Below are 22346 nucleotides of genomic sequence, written 5' to 3' on the forward strand. Positions count from 1 at the left end.
TTTCTTCTTTGCACTATGCATACTTTTTATAGGTTTAGATTGTCTATTTCATTTTGTAAAATAAAAAATCTCACTATTCTATCTTTTTTGCATATGAAAGATGTGGTACTTCAATCATTTAGATACTTTTTTTACTTTCCCTCCCCAATCAATTTTTACTGAATAATTGAGAATATTTAAAAAATATTAAAACAAATGACTGAAAACCTCTTCCCCCAAAACTGGCATTTGTAATAGGATTTATATTTTATTTATTCATTTGAATTGCAAATAGTGCCTTAAGCATAAAATTATATTCCACAATAATTATAACTAAAGATTGGAATGTAAATTTTGATTTCTCCCCAAACAGTCTGCAGTTGGAATGTGTTAATATCATTTTCTAAAATATACTAATGTAGTGTATGCAAATGTACAGTCAGAAAGGTATCATTGTACTAGTCCTGTTAATTGCTTCATGACCTGCAATATGTAAATGTATCTTTCCAGAAATCCATATATTATTTCCAGATAATCACCTGCAGTTCATTTAAAATGCAAACACTTTTTTAAAATTAAAAGTGGTGAATGAAGTTAAAACTTTAGCTTTTACGTTCTCAGATATCAAATACAGGTAGCCCTCGACTTACAACCAAAGTTGGGGCTGGAACTCCTGCTGCTAAGTGAGGCAGTTAAGAGAGTTATTCCCAATTTGGTCCTTAAGTGAATCATGTGGCTGTTAAACAAATCTGGCTTCCCCATTAACATTGTTTGTCAGAAGCAAGTTGGGCAGATCCCAAAGTTGATCATGTGATCCCAGGATGCTGGTACTGTTGTAAATACATGCCAGTTGTCAAGTATCCAAATTTTGAACACGTGACAGCTCTGACATCGTAAGTGTGACATAAGTAACTTTTTTCAGCACGGTCATAACCTCAAATGGAAGAGACCTTGAAATTTTGTTCTCTAAAGCCATAGTGAATTTCTGTCACAGTCCAATATAAATTATTCAGTCAAACTATATTGGCACAGTACTGAATCTCTTTATTATGTAGTGGCAAATAGAGTCAACAATCCTTTCAGAAAGGAAACTATTTCATTGCCTCCTAGCTTGGATTCTCCGTAGACTCGATCCACAAATGATATAGGAACCTATTAAATGAAAAAATAATGAAATCGTTTCAGTTATAACAACCAATAAAAAGATAAACAGGAACACTTCACCTCAAGATTCAGTGTTTATCTACCAACATGTAACGGACTATGTTTTGAAGCAGAGTATGAAGGGTAGCTTTCTCACATTTATCAAATATGCTCAGAGAACATTTCTTACAAAATCATTGTTGCAAAACAGGCTACCCAGAGCCTGAATATGAAGTTGGCATGCACTAGAGGTCTAAAAAGAAACACCATATTTGGGACTGTCTTTCTCTCTCTCCAATTATTAATTATTATGATCTTTCAAACACTGCCAACAACTCTTTGTTTACTCAAGTTGCAAATCATTTAATTTTGATAGTTGTTTCACTATAATCTGTACTGCTTGTTTTAGTGTTGCTTTATGATGTGATATAATTCTAATCTTTTAAATAAATTAGACAAAATAACCAGGTTCACTTTACATCTACTAAAGTATCTGTATCTTCCTAATGTTGAAATGAAATGCCTCTTTCTTATGTTAAAATGAAATCCATTACTGTGGCTACAATACAGAATAACAACTTTGCACTTTTCAAAGGTACCCAATATATATCTTACTGAATACAATATCCATGTGTATAAGAGAACAAAGATGTGTTTAGTGTTATGGCGGCTAGTGTATCTAAGTATAGATTCCCAAGTTAGTGGTAAATTCATATAACCTTGTGGAAATTACTTTTTCTGATTTTTGCAGAACAAGGTCGTATAATGTCTCAAAGGGCCAAAAGGAACTGTAAAACATTCTTACTCTCAAGAGATACTGACTTGCATTGCTTTCTTTTTATAGCAAATATCTGAAGTAATGCTTTTGTGAAATTACACATGGTTTCAATTCACTAACTGTTCATTAAATATAGACAACACTGTTTTTGTAATATTTTAAACTACAGCTTATTTTCAGTATAGCTTTGCAGAATTTTAACATATTCTACACTGAATATTCAGTGTAGAATATATTAAAATTCTGCAAAGCCCAAATTCAGCCTTTGGAATTCACAGGAAAATCCTATTAGGAATTTTCAGTAAGTATACTCCACTAGAAATCAACTGGCAAACAGAAACGGAGAAAAAATTCCTACACCCAAATTTTTCTGCCAAACGTGTATTGTATTTCTATGCATATTTCTTTTTGGCAGTGGAAATTCTGATGACGACTGCTTTGTAAATCTTGTTGACACACAGCAGACATTGACATAAATTCATGAACAAACATGGCTAAAAGATTCAAGAATCCCAGGGGCATATCTCAAATTGAAATGAAAGATATAAATTTTTTACACTAAATACGATACCTAGACATTGCTAATTTAAAATAATCTACAACTAGCAAAATAATCTAAAATATGTAGATGAAGTCCCAAGATACTAAACATCTTGATGGACTTCAGCCAGTTGGGCAGAAGTAAATAAGGAACTGTGTTTCACTGCTAGTTATGGGGCAAATCAAAGAACCAAGAACTTCATCTCAGAACAATTTTTTACCCTTTCCCAAACTGGAAAAAAATCTGGCTGTTTTAAAAAGTAAGTTTTATTATTTGTTTTTTCACTCTACATTGCAGAATCTAACAAATACAAAAATGATGTAAGAATTTTTAATAAATAAAAATTCAGTACCCACTTCTTTTGTGATCTGAAACTTGTATGAAATTTGTTAAATTAGACAAAGATTTATTAGGCACAATACTAGGCCCTTGATAATTAAAATATGGGCCCTTAGAAATTATGCTACTTTTGATTTACCATAACAAAGACATAAATAACTTTCACCTTCACTGTGACTAGTAATGAAGCCATCAGACCACATTTAACCTGATGCTGGAATATTAGGGAGGATGTATTACAACTAATTGTAGAAGCGATGGCTGGAAAGGTGGCATGAGCCATGGTGGCTCACTGGTGAGAGTGCAGTACTGCAGGATACTTCTGCTGACTGCCGGCTGCCTGCAATTTGGGAGTTCAAATCTCATCAGGCGTAAGGTGGACTCAGCCTTCCATCTTTCCGAGGTGGGTAAAATGAGGACCCAGATTGTTGGGGGCAATATGCTGACTCTGTAAACCAGTTAGAGAGGGCTGTAAAGCACTCTGAAGCGGTACCCTCCAAAGAGGGTGAAATTCTGGGTGCGTCTTATACTCCAAATGTAGCCTCGCCCAGCTTCTCAAATGGAGGTTTCAGAGGCTGAAAAAAGCATCAGAAACGGAGCTTCAGAAAAAAAGCCCCAAATGGAGCTTCACAGAGCTTAGAAAAAAAGCCCCAAACGGAGCTTCAGAAAAAAGCCCCCAAATAGCTTCAGAAAAGACGCTCCCAAACAGAGCTTCAGAGGCTTTTTTTCTGAAGTTCTGTTTTGGAGGCTTTCAGAGGCAGAAATAAGATTTTCTGAAACTAAGTTTCAGAGGCAGGGGGGGAAAAAAGCAAAAAAAGCAAGGCACACAACCAAGGAACCTGTTGCTAAAATTCACCTCTGGGAACAGCTGATTGGGGGTATTCCGGGAGGCCAATCCACCCTTCAATCAGCTTTTTTCTTATTTTCCTCCCCAAAAACTAAGGTGTGTCTTATACTCTGGTGTGTCTTATACTCCAAAAAATACAGTATATAAGTCTAAGTGCTATTGCTATTAAGTTTCTTTGAATTTAAGTGGATACCTTTCTCATCCTCTACATCTTTAAATGATAGAAGAAATGTTCACATTGTAACAGCATTTCTTATTTGCTCATATTTGTCATTGACAGTCAGATTCATCATCTGATTAATTTTGTGATGCTATGGCCAATTAGCAGTTGTGTTTAAACTACTGGGTAAATCAGTAATTAAGATTTTAATGTAAGCTACTCATGCTACGTGATCTTTTCTGAATCCTCAAGTGTTTTTACTTGTCAATCAATTCACTCTAATAGCCAGAAGGTAAACTTTGAGCACAAAAATGAAAATGTAGTATGTTCTTTATGCTTTAGATTTTTACCATACCTCTCCAATAGAATAACCCAATTGTCTGGCCCGGACAATCATTTCCATTTGGAAAACATATCCTTTTGAAACACATTTCTCCATCAGTTTTTGTAGAACATCTTTTCTATATAATCTGAAATTTAGTGCACATAAAATGAAAATGTTTACAACAGCTCAGTTACAGGTACACACATTTTCAAGTAATAACTAAGTAGTAAAAAAAGAATAAATAATAGCAGTAACCTATACGCAGATGCCTCCCAGATGTTATCTAACAGTTTTACAAGTTCAGTAGATCTCTTTATCAATCTCAGACTGGCCATTATCCTGAAGCATTTTCTCACCATGAATTGTTATGTGCCATTTGGAAACCGGCTTACCTGAAGCTTCCTGTTAAGTCTGATGCGCCTGGCCGTAATAGAACTTGAGTTAAAAAGTTGGCACCTCGGCTGCAATATGCAAATCAGAATTTTAAAACAAACAATTAATCCATGTTTTAAAGATATTTCATTAAAGGATCAGAGTGTAACAGTGATAATTTACATTAACAAAATATTTTTAAGCACAACTATGCGGGATCCCTGAAATATAAGGCCCAATGCTAGTTCAATGTTTTGTTTCTTCCAAAAGAGATGGAGACATAAATGTCTCCTATCATTATTCCCTGCAATTAGTATGTTAGTATTTTGAGACAAGATGTCTCCAATCTGGATATAATATTGAGCTGAGTTTTCAAGAATGTTTTAAGAATGTGGTTTCAGAGTATCTCATGTGGAGAATATGTTTATGAAATAAAATCAGATTAAAAGATACATAAGATGTGTTGCTGGGCTGGATAGAAATAAGAATAAGATTTTTTTCTTCAGTGTTCTCAGAATTAAAAGAAAACTTTTTAGAATCTGAGTCTGGCAACTCTCTCAGAAACTATTCAGAGAAAGAAAATGGTTTCATGAGGTGCTTTTTGCTAGTGGTACAGGGCTATAGATGAGACACTGACCTGATCAATTTTCGTTTTAGATCCCATCCATGCACACCTCCATTTCCTTTATATCGAGTCCCAGAGACAATATCAAAATTTCCTTCTTTCTGTTTTCTACAGAAATAATAATTGGACAGAGAAAAGAATTTTTTTTTCCTGAATTACAAACTCACATATTTAGTATAGTAGTAATCTAGAAACAGATAAATACACCAATGATACTAAAATGGTTAATGTGCAATACAAAAATAAAACAAACTAAAAATTACTTTTTCATCTTCAAAGTATGGTTAGAGCTAGAGAATAAAACTATGACACACTTTGAGCAATCCAGATATTTGATAAGCAATGTAAATGAGCACAAAGTAAATAAATAGCAGAAATCTACAAGCAAATACACAGAATATTAGGGAATTATGTTTGTAAATAATGTTATTTTTATTATGACCCTATTTATCAGACTAGCTCAGGTATGGCATGCCACCTCATACTCCATAATTAAGAGATTACAATAGTGTGTAGATTGAGATATTACACATTCACACATTTTTCCTCTGACTATTTCATCAGCTGTGGTGTCCTGTGGTAGCCAAAAATCCAAAGGAATGGCAGCACCCTTTTCTGATGAACCATTTTATTGAAAGGCCAAAGTTTTGATGAACTGTAATTCACTTCATCAGATGTATGGCATAGTTAAATTGATGTACGATTTGACAAAAGATATGCAGTAGGTGAGGAGAGAAGCAATTACGCACACGTAGCTTACATGTGAATCATTTTACAAGAACCTCATCAATTATATAACACATTAAAGTGACATGAACATAGTAAACTATAACAACGAATAAGAAATAGAAGAAACAACGTATTTTCAAAATTCCTAGTATTTCAACTGGTCCAAAGTGTCTGTGAATCTTCCTTACATTTTTGAAATAAATTCCCAAAACTCTCTCATGAAAGAGTTCAGCCAAAATCTCTGAATGGGGAGTAATACCTCATATTATGTTGAAAAGCTATGCAACACAACTGCATTATCTTCTACAGTGCAGTTTTGTAACAGCATAGTGTATATTTCCTCTGGTATTCAATCTTATTGTCCATCCCTACTGAAAATAAACACCACAAAGAGGTAATAAACTATAAGGCCTGTCTTTAAATATTAAAAATGTTACTCACTTGATAAACTCTGGAATGAATTTGGGCTGCAAGGAGGAAAAAAAAAGAAAAGGTATGAGGAAAAGCAATAAAAACAAAAATAATTAATAAAATAAATGTATTTTTTAGAATGTAATAACAACTGCTAATACATAATAAATGCTACAATTGAGGAAAACAATAAAAAAATAGAAAATACTGGGATTTGCAGATTGTAGTTGAACACCTATGGAACAAGAAATCCCTTATTAATTATGATTGGAGTCCTCAAAGTAATACCTAAACAACTTCCTTGATATCTGGAAATACTAAATTTTCTAGGCCTAAACTCCCTAATTTTGAAAACAAAAACAACTGCTTGGACCTCCCTATATTCTTAGATGCCACTTTAATAATTCTTGGGTCCTTGGTTCGGACTTGAATTTTAAGTTTCCACCTATCTTAGATGGTGACTCTAACTGTAGATTACCCATGCATAATAATAATTTATTAAATTTATATGCCATCTAATTCCCAGAGATTCTGGATAGTTTATAATTCTAAAACATTTAAAAACAAATAAAAATAAAAAAATAAACCCATAGGGGAACAAAAAGGAAGAAAGAGCCATCAGTTGTCCTTTCCAAAGGCTTGAGGAAAGAGCCAATCTTTAAAGCACTTCAAAATACAGAAGGGTAGATAATCAAGGCAAATGAAATAAAGAAAATGTTTAAGAAGAAAAAACAGAGAAGAGCAAACTTACATGGTGTGAGAGATCAGCATCCATAATAACAATGAAGTTTCCTGTGGCATGTTTCATTCCATGAATGTAAGCAGTTCCTGATGTAAACAATATAAAAGCCATGATTCCCCTCTCCTTTAACAATCATGTACATGAATAAAAATGTTTCTGACATTGTCAAATGATCTCATCTCTATGTATCAAATATGATAGTTTCTTCCTATCCCATACAATCTGAAAAGACCTGGGTCCCATTGATTAAACAGCTTGGTAGGGGCCTTTTCTATCTTGAGCATCTGCCGTCTGGAACATCCTCCAATCAGAGATTCATACAGTTCCAAGTCTAGTCCAGTTACAACAAATGGTAGACCTCTTATTTTGTTTTTGTGTATAGACTTTTTTAAATGAAACATTCTGTCTTTATTTTTGTTGTAAGCCAGCCAGCTCATATAGAAGGGGGTGGAGAGCTATGAACTCAATAAAAATATTTTAAAAATATTCCACTATGTAAGAATTCCATTATGTCTATCTTCTGTTTATATATCTACAAAATTAATCGGCAGCTCGGCGGTTCAAATCCCTAGTGCTGCCATGTAACGGGGTGAGCTCCCGTTATTTATCCCAGCTTCTTCCAACCTAGCAGTTTGAAAGCACGTAAAAATGCAAGTAGAAAAAATAGGGACCACCTTTGGTGGGAAGGTAATAGGGTTCCATGCACCTTTGGCGTTGAGTCATGCCGGCCACATCACCACGGAGACGTCTTCGGACAGCACTGGCTCTTCGGCTTTGAAACGGAGATGAGCACTGCCCCCTAGAGTCGGCAACGACTAGCACGTATGTGCGAGGGGAACCTTTACCTTTACTTTTCTTGTGACTGTTCATTTCTTACATGACACAATCATTAATTCTGAGTAGCAACAAAACTAATTTTGTACACTGCCAAATGATTGTGTATACTGTCTGCTTTTCTGGTCCTCAAAAAGCAATGCATGCAATTAGAAGCAAAATTAGATTCTGATTTAAATTCATTTTTGAAAAATAAAAATATAGTCAACTGAAAGTTAAGTGTCTCAATAAATTGATACAATATTGTTAATCATCTCATTACTGACTACTTACCCAATCCAAGTTTCTTTGCTCTGGGTCTCAACAGCTGTAAAGTATAAGTACACACACAAAAGATCATACTAAGCTCTGACTAATGATCATGTATTTCCAATAAAATTTCATTATTGCTCTTTTGCTCTTCCTCAAACAGAACAACTATACTCATAAGGTAAAATTTTGACATTGCATAAATGGATTTTAGTCTGTATTTTCTCCACATTGCTATAATTTACCTAGACTAAACTTAAGTATTTCCTCACATATTTTATATGATTCCGAAGTTAGAATGTATAAGAAATACTTTTACCTTAACCTTATAATAATCATCTCTCTGTATTTAAATATAGGTGGACTTATATTTAGGACTAGTTGTCTTCCCCTCCCAGTTCCTGCAAGTGAAGTACCTATTCTAAACAAGAGTGTCCCAATAATAACCATGACATATAGAATCAATAGGTAGTCTTCAATTTATGACCATAATTGAGTTGGAATTACAATCATTAAGTAGTCCTGGTCATTAAGCAGGTTATCCTGTGACTGATCTGATTTTACAACATTTTTGTGGCAGTGAACACAGTGGTTATTAAGTGAATATAATGGTCATTAAGTGAACAGCACACTAGTTAAGCAAACCCATTGCCTATCAGGGGTGGTGTTGTTGTTTTATCAGAAAATTGGAGGTGAGGGATGACAAGCTATTTTCAATTAGCTAAATGATTTCAAAGTGAATTCCATTTCTCTCTACGCTACCAATTTGAAACACTTTTGATAATAATAGTATGGCAGCTAAGACGGAAAAAAAATAACTTACAATTTTGTCTGATCCATAAATCTTTATTAACTGGTCAGCAACTTCCTGTGTCCCATCTGGGCTTCCATCATCTATAATTACAATTTCGAACTCATTCCCACTGAAAAAAGAATTATTTTGTAAAGTCAGGTCCAAAACGGAGCTGATTTCTAAAAGTGGAAAGGGAGAAGAATCCTCGATGGTTTCCCATTAAATGCAAGCGTAGTCATTAATCCTATTACATTTGTTTGTAAAAGTCACATTTATTGGTGTTATATCTTGTTATTCTCAATGAATGAGTTATATTCTCCTTATGTACACTGAGAGGATATACACCAAAGACAAAGTCCTTGTGTGTCCAATCACACTTGGCCAATAAAGAATTCCATTCTCATTCCCATTCCCATTCCATTCCATTCCATCTCCTACTCTACTCTGTAACATTGTTTAATACGATTTTTTTTTGGCAATAGTGTAATGACAACAGTACTGGGCTTGGATTCAAGGCCCACGCCTCCAAGCCCCCCACCCACTCCCCCAAACCAACAGCTCCCTGGAAGACCTGAGGTCAGACACAAAGGCCTTCCGCAGAGAAACGGAGGGAGAGTTGAAGTAAATCGATCCAGCCCAAGAGTTAGGAAAACCGCCGGGAAATATCAATCGAGGAGCTTGGGAAACCCTTAGCAAAGGCTACCCCTCTCCCCAGGCCGCTGCTAGTCACCTCTCCTCGAAGCTCTTCACCAGCAGCCAGACCACCAGGGGAAGGTTCTCGCGCTCGTTGTAGGTGGGCAGCAGCACCGAGTACTTGCGGGCCGCGGTCGCCATGACGGAGCGCGCGCTCGGCTCAACCCGCCCACCGCGCCTGCGCGTCACCGCCAGCCCAGTGGGCGGGGAAGAGGGGGGCGTGGGGAAGAGGGGGCGTGTCCACGGCGGGTTCTCTCGGAGTCGGAAGCGGAAGGAGCGGAGCGTCTCTCGGCCGCGCTCGCCGGCAGAGAGGAAGAAAGCTACGGCGATGGAAGCCGAGAAGGCCGCTCGGCTTCCCCACTCGGCGGATGACGGAGGCGACATGCCGGAGCCTTCCGCTCTCCGGGCCGGGTTGAGCCGGCTGGATATCCAGCGCTACTCGCGGCAGTTGGTGCTGCCGGAGCTGGGCGTGCGGGGGCAGCTGCGGCTTTCCTCCTGCGGGGTGCTGGTGGTGGGCTGCGGAGGGCTGGGCTGCCCGCTGGCGCAGTACCTGGCCGCTGCGGGCGTGGGGCGCCTGGGGCTGGTGGACCACGACGTGGTGGAGCTGAACAACCTGCACAGGCAGGTGCTGCACCGGGAGAGCCGCCTGGGCCGCTCCAAAGCCCACTCGGCGGCCGCCGCCCTGAAAGAGCTGAATTCCGCCGGGCGGTACGAGCCTTACGAGGTGGCGCTCAGCCCCGCCACCGCCTTGGATCTCATCCGGGCTTACGACATAGTGGCCGACTGCTCCGACAACGTGCCCACCCGCTATCTGGTCAACGACGCCTGCGTGCTGGCTGGCAAGCCCTTGGTGTCCGCCAGCGCCTTGCGCTTGGAGGGCCAGTTGGCTGTGTACAACTTCCAGGGGGGCCCCTGCTATCGGTGCCTCTTCCCCAAGCCCCCTCCTCCTGAGACGGTCACCAACTGCGCCGACGGTGGGGTCTTGGGGGTGGTGCCCGGCATCCTCGGCTCCCTCCAGGCCTTGGAGGTGCTGAAGATCGCCTCGGGGATGGGAACCTCCTTCAGTCGGTCGATGCTGCTCTTCGATGCCCTTGAAGGGCGCTTTCGCCACATCAAGCTCAGGCCCAGGGATCCCAAGTGTGCTGTGTGTGGGGACCGGCCGTCTCTGACGACGCTGCAGGATTATGAAACTTTCTGTGGGTCTTCGGCAACCGATAAGTGCCGGACGTTGGACTTATTGTCCAGCGAAGAGAGGATTTCTGTAGAGGAATACAAGAAGATTCTAGACAACCAGGTTGCTCATGTACTGGTGGATGTACGGCCCGAGGTCGAAGTGGAGATCTGTCGCTTGCCCAGATCCCTCCAGGTGTCTTTAAATAAACTAGAAAGAAAAGATGAAGCATGTTTGAAGTCTTTGAACCAAAAGATACAGGAAGAAAAGCAGAGGACTGATGGCACTGTGGCTTTTCCTGTTTATGTTGTCTGTAAATTAGGAAATGACTCCCAGAAAGCTGTGAGAATATTGCAGGAACTGCTTTATGATGAACTAGGATTAATTTCAGTTAAGGATATCAAAGGAGGACTCATGGCATGGGCTGACAAAGTTGACCAAGATTTTCCTCAGTATTAATGTTCTTTAATAGCAGTAATAATGAAAATTCATTGGTTTTGCTTGGTTTTTGGAAAAGGATTTATTGTTATAACGAGGTAATATGTTTACATCTTCATTTGATTATCTGTGAAAATCTCATTTAGTTCTTTAAATAAATACTTTTTTCAAAGTATTGCTCAGAGTCCTAGGTTCCACAAGAATTTAAGAGATTAAGTGGGGAAAAATGGTTGATTTGGATATAGCCATGGCCATCTATTGAGGAAAAGGCAGCACTTGTACTGCAAAAAATGCACTACAGCTGCTATTTTGGTGCAAGGAGTTCCAGGAAAAATTTTAAACTATGTTCTATGGCCTGAAAAAGTTTAGAATTCTTGCTTCAAATAAGTCACCCAAAGCAACTTGCATATTTGGGGTGGGAGAGAAAATAACCCTCTCTGTGTAAAGAGGAAGGCATATGAAAGAGGGAAAAAAAGTTGTGGATTGATTCTTCAAATTCTTAAATAATGAACAAATGAATACAATACATACTAAAGAGAAGGCTGGATGGAATGACCCTGTTTTACATTTTATTTCCCTCCTGTAGCTTGACCAGTAATTATATTGTGCTATAATAAAACCATACAAAAGATATATCTGTATAAATGCATTGTCCAATATTCCCAGGACCAAATACTGCTGATTTAATTGTACTATTGTCTTTAAATTCAAGGGAGATTCTTAAATAATAATAATAATAATAATAATATTTTAATTTGTATACCGCCCTTCTCCCGAAGGACTCAGGGCGGTGAACAGGCAGATAAAATATAAATACACACAATAATTTAAAAACAACCCTTAAAAAACTAATTTAAATGCCCAAAACGTTAAAAACATACTCCCTGTAAAATAACACAATTTTAAAACCCATCCAATAAAAATAAAAATCAGGCTAGTCCAGCCATATGAAATAAATAAGTTTTAAGTTCGCGAAAGGTCCTAAGGTCAGGTAATTGTCAAGTCCGAGGGAAGTTCGTTCCACAGGGTCGGAGCTCCCACAGAGAAGGCCCTCCCCCTGGGGGCCGCCAGTCGACACTGTTTGGCTGGCGGCACCCTGAGGAGTCCCTCTCTGTGGGAGCGTACCGGACGATGGGAGATAGAAGCCGGCAGTAGGCGGGCCCGTAGAGAGCCGGTCCTAAGCCATGGGCGCTTTAAAGGTGGTAACCAATACCTTGAAGCGCACCCGGAAAACAACAGGTAGCCAGTGCAGTCTGCGCAGGATAGGTGTTATGTGGGAGCTCCGAGACGCTCCCTCAATAACCCGCGCAGCCGCGTTCTGAACTAGCTGAAGTCTCCGGGTGCTCTTCAAGGGGAGCCCCATGTAGAGAGCATTGCAGTAGTCCAGGCGAGAGGTAACAAGGGCATGAGTGACTGTGCATAAGGCATCCCGGTCCAGGAAGGGGCGCAACTGGCGGATCAGGCGAACCTGATAAAATGCTCTCCTGGAGACGGTCGCCAAATGGTCTTCAAAGGACAACCGCCCATCCAGGAGCACGCCCAAGTTGCGTACCTTCTCCATCGGGGCCAATGATTCACCCCCGACAGACAGCCGCATCTGCAGCTGACTGTACCGAGGTGCCGGCATCCACAGCCACTCCGTCTTGGAGGGATTAAGTTTGAGCCTGTTCCTCCCCATCCAGACCCGTACGGCTTCCAGACACCGGGACAACACTTCGACAGCTTCACTGGGGTGGCCCGGGGTGGAAAAGTACAGCTGGGTGTCATCAGCGTACAGTTGGTATCTCACCCCAAAGCCACTGATGATCTCACCCAGCGGCTTCATATAGATGTTGAACAGGAGGGTGAGAGAATCGACCCCGCGGCACCCCACACATGAGGCACCTTGGAGTCGACCTCCTCCCCCTTGTCACTACCGTCTGCGCCCGATCAGTGAGGTAGGAGGAGAACCACCGATAACCGGTGCCTCCCACTCCCAACCCCTCCAACCGGCGCAGCAGGATACAATGGTCGATGGTATCAAAAGCCGCTGAGAGGTCTAATAGGACCAGGGCAGAGGAATAACCCTATCCCTGGCCCTCCAGAGATCATCCACCAGCGACCAAAGCTGTCTCCGTACTGTATCCGGGCCGGAAGCCGGACTGGAGCAGGTCTAGATAGACAGCTTCATCCAGGTACTGGGGTAGCTGACATGCCACCACACTCTCTACAACCTTCGCCGTAGCGAAGATTGGAGACTGGCCGGTAGTTCCCTAAAACAGCTGGGTCCAGGAAGGCTTCTTGAGGAGGGTCTCACCACAGCCTCTTTCAAGGCCGGGAAAGACCCCTCCCGCAGAGAAGCATTTGTAATCCCTGGAGCCAGCCTCGTGTCACCTCCTGAGTAGCCAGTACTAACCAGGAGGCACGGATCCAGTAAACATGTGGTGGCGTTCAGCCTGCCCAGCAACCTGTCCATGTCCTCGGAGTCACAGGATCAAAGTCATCCCAAACCACCTCAACAAGACGGGCCTCGGAACCCTCGCCTGGATCTACCCAATTTTGATCCAATCCGTCCCGAAGCTGAGCGATTTTGTCGTATAGATAACCGTTAAACTCCTCGGCACGCCTTGTAGGGGTCCTCCGCCCCTCCTGTTGGAGGAGCGAGCGGTCACCCAAACAGGGCGGCCGGGCGGTTATCTGCCGGCGCAATGAGGGAGGAAGCGTGGGCGCCGCAGCCCTCATTGCCACTAGGTAGGTCCTACTATAGGACCTAACTAGTGTCCGGTCAGCCTCAGAGCGGCTGGATCTCCAGGCACTCTCTAGGCGTCTTCTCCGCGCTTCATCTCCCTCAGCTCCTCGGAGAACCAAGGAGCTGGTTGAGACCGACGCCGGGTCAGAGGCCGCAAAGGCACGACACGGTCCAAAGCTCCAGCCGCGGCCCCTTCCCAGGCCGCAACTAGCTCTTCAGTCGAGTCGTGGGACAGGTGTTCGGGAAACGCCCAAGCTCCGTCAGGAACCTCTCCGGGTCCATCAGGCGCCTGGGGCGGGACCAACACATTGGTTCCGTCTCCCTGCGATGGTGGGTAGCGGTCAGAAAGTCTAGACGAAGGAGAAAATGATCTGACCATGACAAAGGTTCCACAACTAAATCATTTAAAACCAGATCATTAAACCACTGGCCAGAGATAAAAATCAGGTCTAGGGTACCTCCCCCGACGTGGGTAGGGCCATCAATTTACTGAATCAGGTCCATGGCGTCATGGAAGCCATGAACTCCTGAGCTGTTGAGGATGCTACGCCGCTGATGGCAAATTGAAATCCCCATGACCAGCAGTCTGGGGTCTCAACTGCCAACCCAGCCAGCAACTCCAGCAGCTCAGGCAGGGCTGTAGTCACGCAGCAAGGAGCCAGGTACGTGATCAACAAGCCCACCTGAGTTCTACGACCCCACTTCACGAAGAGGGATTCACACCCAGCTATCTGAGGCACAGTGGTCTCCCTCGGCTCCAGACTCTCCTTGATGATAACCGCCACCCCTCCACCCCTACCCTGGGCCCTCGGCTGATGGAATGCTCGGAAGCCTGGTGGGCACATCTCCACTAGGGGAACCCCCCCTTCGGTGCCCAACCAGGTCTCCGTAACGCCCATAACGTCCGCGGTCCCTTCCTGAATAAGATCTGAAATCAGGGGGGCTTTATTAACCGCGGACCTGGCATTACATAACATCAGCCGGAGGCCCAGGTCCCGATTATCCTGGCCACTCGGGTCACGGGAAATTTCTGGGGGGCCGGAGCACGCAATCGCTCGTAAACAGCGAGGGCGAGCCCCCGAAACCTGATGTGGCCCCCCCCTTCCGTCATATCTGCCTCTCCCACTTACCGTAGTAATAGCTCGACCCTGACAAACTGGAACGACACCCCTCGCCATAACCCCAGGACCTATTAAGTTACCGCCGCGAACACATGGTGGACCTAGCCCCTTCCCTGACGGGCCCATCCACCCCCCAGAACCAAACCCGTCAGTTTCCCTCCCCCCCTTAAAATTCCCCTTAAAACTCCCTGGTAAAAAACGATTAAAACAATTCATTAAAAATCCCCTAAGCCTCCTAGATTTCGCATGCCAACTCTCGGGGTTCCAAAACCCGTCCTCGAGATGTGCCCTCGATAGTGTGGAGGGCCAGACCTGCGAGAGAGGGGAATCTCGCAGGGCAAGAAGGTCCGCAGTTGAAAATCTTCGCATCAATAAAAATACAGTACAGTCAGCAGTCCATCCAAGCCGGTCAAGATGGCAAAATGTCATTGCAGCAAGACTAGACTTCCTGGCTGGCGAGATGGACCATGGACTTCCAGGATTCCGTGGGGCCGTTATTCTACCCCCAAACCCAAACGGCCCCACTTTCCCAGGTCCAGATGACAAGCCATTCTCCTCCAAGTCAGTCCGTACGGCCTTGGTGTTACAGTCAATCTGGGCCTTGATGTCAGAAAAAGGGGGTCTAAAAGAGGGCCAGCCTCGCCTCAACTCCTCCCTCAGCGGGCCGAACCCTCCAGATGACACATCCGACCCCCTGCGCTACCACTCAGCGACCGATCTTCTCCTGTCTCCTCGTCTCTGGCAAATGATGGAGAAAAGTTCTCAAAAGTTCTCAAACGTTGATAGAAAGTCCTCGGCCCCTGGAAGTAGGGGAGGCCGTCCGCCGCCCCTGCCACCGCCGGCGGGGGCCGAGGGCCAGGCGCAACCACCACGGCCATCGCCCAGCCATGGCCCACCAGAGGAAAACGCCGAGAAAACGCCAAGAGCCGAGGGAGGAAGGACAGGCCCCTCCGGCATCGATGAAAAAGTCTCAGCCCCTGGGAAGGCCGCCCCCGCCGCCGCCAGACCCGAAGGTCATACAGCGACCGCCACGGCCGCGGCCACCATCCCAAGCAGGCCAAGGGAGACACCGAGGGAGCCGCCGAGCCGCTGAGGGAGCCAGAGGGAACCACAGAGCCCCGCGCCGCCTCCGAGCCACCACAGGGCCGCCGAGCCCACCGCCAAGCGACCGCAGGCCCAGGCCGGCCGTGGGAGGCATCGAGACGCCGCTGAAGCCGCCAAGCCTCCGAGCCCACCAGCTGTTCCGAGGCTCGGAGAGAGCCGCTGAGGGGCCGCCAAGCAGCTGAGCCCCCCACCGAGCGGCCACTGCCCCAAGCCGGCCGTGGAGACGCCGCCCCAAACAGGCCGAGGAAGCCGCCGGAGGAAGCCGCCGGAGGAAGCCGCCGGAGCCGAAGCCGAAGCCGCCGAGACCGCCGAGCCTATCAGCTGTTCCAAGGCTCCGGTCCTGGTCAGCCCCAGCCCAAACGCCGCTTCAGATGTTCTCCCGGCAGGGTCCGGGACCGAGAGGGCCCAAAAACAGCCCCTCTCGGTCCCAGACCCCCGGAAAGGCCACCAACCGCACCGCCGAAGATCTTCAACGCGCCATCTTGGCGCATGCGCAAGACTTAGAAGATATTTACATGACATAGCCCAAAGCTTGCACAGCTTCCTGAAATTTCAGTCTTGTAGGCATTTTCCCCTTCTATTATTTTCCAGCTATCAGAGGAGCTTCAGTAACTTCTTTATTGAGTATCTTACACTGCCATCTACAGCCCCTTTAAGAATATTTTTGTACTATCTCAATTTCTTCTGCAGCTAAAGATTGCAGAAGGTTATAAAAGTTGTAAAATCTTGCAAAAGGGGTATTGACTGTCGGTGAGTCAACGGCAGGTCAAAGGAGGAGGAGCTGCTGCAGGACAGAGATGACAATTGTTCTTTAAAAATTATGATTTAAATCAAATCCACCCTGGTCTTTGCTCCCAAAATGTTCACCAGTAGTCACAAATCTCATTCACAATGCACCACAAAATAAATGTAAAGACAGCAAAGAGCCTTGTCCCATTCTCTCTGCTTTTCTAATCCTCTCTATTACAGATTAGTTGCAATTTTATTCACAAAAAGTGTTGCATGTAGCTGCTAGATAGCTACATCTATTTTGGGGCAGGAAGGTCTGATTTAAAATTCTTGATCTCATCATTGTAATTTAAAATAGTAATGATTGCAGCTACCAATTGAAGCCTGGTTGAATCCAGAAATTGAAAAAAATACTTTAAATCCTAGAAAGCTAAAGTAAATCTTTTATTATAAATTTGCTTTGCTTTATTTTCTGTTAGAGGACTTTGAAAAGCATGAAGGATTTAACTTTTTATTCAGTGTCAATGCAAAAGTACACTGAAGGTTGTGGTATTTCTCTGTAAACTCTATAAAGAACTGAGGAACTATTGATGGAGAATGACCATTATTCAGATGTTCAATAGATGCACTCAAGGAGATTGGATTTCTGCTGTTGATCCCATTCTAGCTACCTACATACCTGTAAATGCTGCAAAAATTTTTACAACAGTGCTTCCAAATTAGAGAACCTGTGTTTTCAAAAGTTCTGAATGTAGGAATAGAACATTTGCATATGCACAGTCTTCATGCAGAAAGTATTTTTAAGCATATGTTAGATTTGAAAAAAGAATCAGGAGCACTGGGAAAATCTGGTACATATTGAGCAAGATAGAATGTCAAAATACAGCTGACATCACTTATTTAGTCTGACTGGCTTGAATGGCTAATTTTTTAGTCTTTTAAGAAGTCTTTTTTTAAGGAGTTACTAACAAAGCTGAAATTATTCAACATAGTGTGAGACATAAGAGAACTAGCAAAAGAGTTTGAAGGTGGTTTTGTACATTTGAAAAAACAGCAACAATCCTTATTTTTGTTCCTGAGAATATCCTAAGAAAACGATGGATCATCGAACAAAATAATTCAAAGTTCTCACTCAAGGCACAAATGACTAGGTTCAAACTATCCTTACTCTTGATACATTCTCCAGGGGTGTTAAACTGGCAGTCCGTGGGCTGGATGCATCACACAGGCCATGCCCACCCCAGCATGAAGGGAAACCGTCAACATGTCATGTGATGGTAACATGACGCCACAAGTTTGATACCCATGCTTTATACAAAGGTCTACCTCTCTGGAGATAGCTCTAGTGCCTGAAAAGTGTGGAAGAAAAGATAAATAGAGGACAACCAGCACCAAGGTGGAAATATTGTTATGAGATTACCACTAGGGATAGATCATCATGGGGAAAATCTGTGGGATTGCTGAGAGTTAACAATGACTCAATGGCAGATAATCAATCAATCTTAACAAATTTCCAATTACTGCAGCTTCTTAAGATAAGTCTTAGTATTCTGTGATAGTCTTGGTCTTCGCTCCCAACACTCAGCATACTTCACATTCCTATGAATCTATTTCAGTTCCGAATAGTAACAAATATCCAATTACCGTGACACTTTTCTTTGTCTTAAAAGATTATACTTTGGCTTTGAGCTTTATGTATCATTTGTCTTGTCTCCCATTCTGCAGTGTCTCGCTCACAGTATGCTGCATCTGCAGAACCTTCAAAACCGTTTCTGAATTCCAGTGCAGAATTTCTTCTGGAGGTTACTGTCATCTACTGGGTTTATTGTTCTCTTTAATTCTCTCCCTTAGAGAGAGAGATGCTTCCATTGTCAATTTCTGTTGCAAATCTAATGTCATATATTTCTCCTTTAGGATTCGTGTTGATGAAAACTTTTGCAAAAATAGTACGTTCACTTTATATCTGGGTTTGGTAAATATCCCTGTGCGGACTGAAAATACAAGAATGATCATTGAGCTTTGCCTAAGATTGTATTACAAGATGGCCAATTGCACTTCCCAAGGATTTTTATGGAGCTATTGGCAGCCATCATTGCTGATACCAAGCCAGTATCAGCATATGATCAGGCTTAAGTGATAAAATGAGAGTTTCAAAGGGAACATTTACCCTGTCCTGAATAGCCACATGCCTCCAACTTCTGTTTGATTAGCTGGCTATATGGTCTCCGGAGCTCAGAAGCCTTTCTGATTTACAAGTATCACTGCCCAACCTAAGCTTCTGATCTGGCACTCCCTCTGAACCAGGGGTGTCAAACTCAAGGCCTGCGGGCCAGATCCGGACCACGGGGTGCTTAGATCTGGCCTGTGGGGCCACCTTGGAAACACCGAAGGACTGGCCTACGGTGCTTCTGCCAGTGTGGCCCTGCCGAGCTCTATTTTCACTCGCAGAGGGTTGCAGAAGGCTGTCGCAGCCAAAAATAGAGCTTGTGAGGGCCACAGACAATCCTCCCGAGCTTCATTTTCGCTGGAAGAGGGTTGCAAGAGACAGTCACAGACGAAACAGAGCTCGGGAGCCCCTTTTCACTGGCAGAGTGCTTAGGCTATCAGAGGTGCCCCTGACACAAGGGATGCCGAGCTGACCACACCCACCCTGACCACTCCAACCCCGGTACCCCAAGGTCAAACACAACCCTGATGCGGCCCTCAATGAAATCGAGTTTTGATGCCCCTGTTCTAAACAGCCTGAAATATTTTGCCTGCTTTCTCAGGCTTTTAGCAACCAAACAGTACAATCTTGCAAGATTTCATGAAATTAAAATAATCTTACAATATTCAGGTATTTTATTTTAAAAATGTTTTGATTTTAATTTAATTGGGCTTCTCAAGTACCATACAGCTAACAGGTGGTGTGTAAGGATTTAAGGAAGTCACTCTGGATTTATTTATTTATCAAATTAATGCAGTTCAAAAGCATTTTCCCTTCAACCTTTTTCTTTCAAGTGGAAAGGAAAAACATCCTTGTTTGATGAAAATGCTAATATAACTTTTGTATCAACAGGTATCAAATATCCAGCCAAATTATACAGAAAGGTAGCAAAGTAGTGGGTTTGCTTGTAATTAGAACAGTCTACCTAAGCAAGAGTGAATAGATATAGAAACAGAATCTTTTAAATAGATTCATGGGTACGGACTACACATTTTGCAAGATTTTACAACTTTTATAACCTGCAATCTTTAGCTGCAGAAGAAATTGAGATAGTACAAAGTACTCTTAAAGGGGCTGTAGATGGCAGTGTAAGATACTCAATAAAGAAGTTACTGAAGCTCCTCTGACAGCTGGAAAACAATAGAAGGGGAAAATGCCTACAAGATTGAAATTTCAGGAAGCTGTGCAAGCTTCAGGCTATGTCATGTAAATATCTTGTAAGTCTTTAAGAATCTCCCTTTAGAGACAATAGTGCTAGGCTAATTATTTATTTTACTACACGTGCATCGACATTTAAGGAAGATGTTAATTTAAGTTCTCAATAATTTTATGACAGGGTTAGAGATCCCCAAGTCATCTAGTGCAAGAGCTTTCTGACAAATTGAGAATTTAAAACTGTTCCTCCATTTCTACCCTAACATTGAAACATTATATTCTTGACTTCCTCTGTGTTATGCTAAGCAAGTATCTACAGGAGCCTCTAGCCCGCGGGTATCAAACTCAGGGCTGTCATGTGATGTTTCGCGATTCCCATTCTTGGAACTGGGGTGGGCGTGGCCTGTGCATGATGCATCTGGCCTATGGGCCGCCAGTTTGACACCCCTGCTCTAGTCCCCATTCAAACCAAGAGATAAAACAACATTCTATTACGTATCTCTCAAATTTCTTGCATTTTCTGTATCAGAGAATTATAGCTACATGATTTTTATAATTGTATAATCCTATTATTAATAGAATTAGTAATATAATATTAATATATATAATTAATCCTATCCTATTAATACATCAGGTTGATAATATATCTGCCAGATATTTTGAAGGGCATCTCTAAAAAGGATGAGGCTTTGATGAATACTGCTATAGAGCCAGGCTGTTGTTTCATAGGGGCCAGTTCTTTGTTAAATTAACTTTGCATTCATTATCTGTGCTAATAATTAAGTTGTGGATGGAACTACATTTGGACGTGCTGACACAATCTGTTATGCTAAAAATAAACCAAAGACATTATGGGTTCTGCAGGTTGTCCAGTTTGGCTTTTGGTTACTTTCACTCAGGAGTGAAATCCAGCAGGTTCTGACAGGTTCTGGAGAACCAGTAGCAGAAATTTTGAGTAGTTTGGAGAACCGGCAAATACCACCTCTGGCTAGCCCCAGAGTGGGATGGGAATGGAGATTTTGCAATATCCTTTCCCTGGAGTGGGGTGGAAATGGAGATTTTGCAGTATCCTTCCCCTGCCTTGCCCACCAAGCCATGCCCACCAAACCATGCCCACAGAACCGATAGTAAAAAAAATGAATTTTACCACTGCCTTCACTGTTGCATTCTTTGTGTGGAATTGACTTGTCCACCACATGTTCTTTGCTATCTATCTATCTATCTATCTATCTATCTATCTATCTATCTATCTATCTATCTATCTATCTATCTATGTCAACAGCCCCCCATTACTGAAGACTTAAGGGAAGAGAAACACACAGACAGTGTGCCCCTTAAGTCTTATGTTCCTTATGTGGTAGATTTGCCTCCCATCTAAGCTCAGAGCAGAATGACTCTAGTGCAGTGGTTCCCAACCTTTTCTTGTTTGAGGCACAACCTTTTCTTGTTTGAGGCACCCTTGGAAAGCCTTTCAAAAGTTCCCGGCACCCTTATAAGGAAATAGATATTTAAAATCTCCGTAGCTCAAAAGTTCCCGGCACCCTCAAAAGATCTCACGGCACCCCTTAGTGCCGCGGCACACTGGTTGGGAACCACTGCTCTAGTGCTTTCTGAAAGCTAGTAAAACAGTCTTCTTGATGGAGGAACACAATGCTTTCTCTGAATTACAATATGTTCCACTGGGTGAAGGATGTAGCATTAGGTATTCCAATGATTGAACAATACCAGGCTTTATTTGCAACTTCCTTATCAGGAGCAAACCCGGTTATGTAAAATAAGCAAAAGTGCATAGAAATTTGAATAATTTTGCAAAGCATAAGAGTCACCTTTTCCACTTTCTTTTTATAGTATGTATTTCCACCTTCCAAATATGGATATCTCTTTGTAAGTTGCCCTTTTGGTTGATATGGGTCAACTCTCTTTAGTATTGCTAGTTATTTGAAAGAGTTTCTCTGTAAAAGACTCTCAAATATTTCAATCTTGTGAATGTGGTATCTGCTGCTCCCTGTTCATTCTATCAAGCAGCAGTTTGTTGAGTATGCGGCATGGCTAGCTCCTCTTTCATTGGTTACTGGTTACTGACCAAATTCTGCAGATATGTTTTTTCCACGCCTGGAAATCTGTCTAACTGGAT

General features: G+C 42.6%; 2 protein-coding genes across 2 annotated transcripts; one reads left to right on the forward strand and one right to left on the reverse strand.

Moving 5' to 3' along the window:
• Window positions 1–1006: 1006 nt before the first annotated feature.
• Window positions 1007–10089, reverse strand: DPM1 (dolichyl-phosphate mannosyltransferase subunit 1, catalytic). Its single transcript, XM_058177294.1, has 9 exons — window positions 9598–10089; window positions 8898–8997; window positions 8099–8132; window positions 7001–7077; window positions 6280–6305; window positions 5122–5217; window positions 4505–4573; window positions 4143–4257; window positions 1007–1131 (listed from the first exon to the last, which is right to left on the reverse strand). Exons 1-9 carry the CDS (start codon window positions 9942–9944, stop codon window positions 1027–1029), a joined length of 969 nt encoding a protein of 322 aa, XP_058033277.1. The 5' UTR covers window positions 9945–10089; the 3' UTR covers window positions 1007–1026.
• On the forward strand, window positions 9943–11190 carry MOCS3 (molybdenum cofactor synthesis 3). The gene has a single exon (XM_058176699.1). It carries the CDS (start codon window positions 9943–9945, stop codon window positions 11188–11190), a length of 1248 nt encoding a protein of 415 aa, XP_058032682.1.
• Window positions 11191–22346: the final 11156 nt, after the last annotated feature.

Source organism: Ahaetulla prasina, chromosome 3 (assembly GCF_028640845.1).
Source record: "Ahaetulla prasina isolate Xishuangbanna chromosome 3, ASM2864084v1, whole genome shotgun sequence".
In the NCBI taxonomy this organism is placed as follows: Eukaryota; Metazoa; Chordata; class Lepidosauria; order Squamata; family Colubridae; genus Ahaetulla; species Ahaetulla prasina.

Bases quoted from the DNA above. Each gene is read 5' to 3' on its own strand.
- MOCS3 (XM_058176699.1), top strand. From the start codon at position 9,943: ATGCCGGAGCCTTCCGCTCTCCGGGCCGGGTTGAGCCGGCTGGATATC.
- DPM1 (XM_058177294.1), bottom strand. From the start codon at position 9,944: ATGTCGCCTCCGTCATCCGCCGAGTGGGGAAGCCGAGCGGCCTTCTCG. The intron at 7,078-8,098 runs GTAAGTAGTCAG...TGTTTACATCAG, and splicing joins AGCAAAGAAACTTGGATTGG to GAACTGCTTACATTCATGGA. The intron at 5,218-6,279 runs GTGAGTAACATT...TTATTTCTGTAG, and splicing joins TTCATTCCAGAGTTTATCAA to AAAACAGAAAGAAGGAAATT.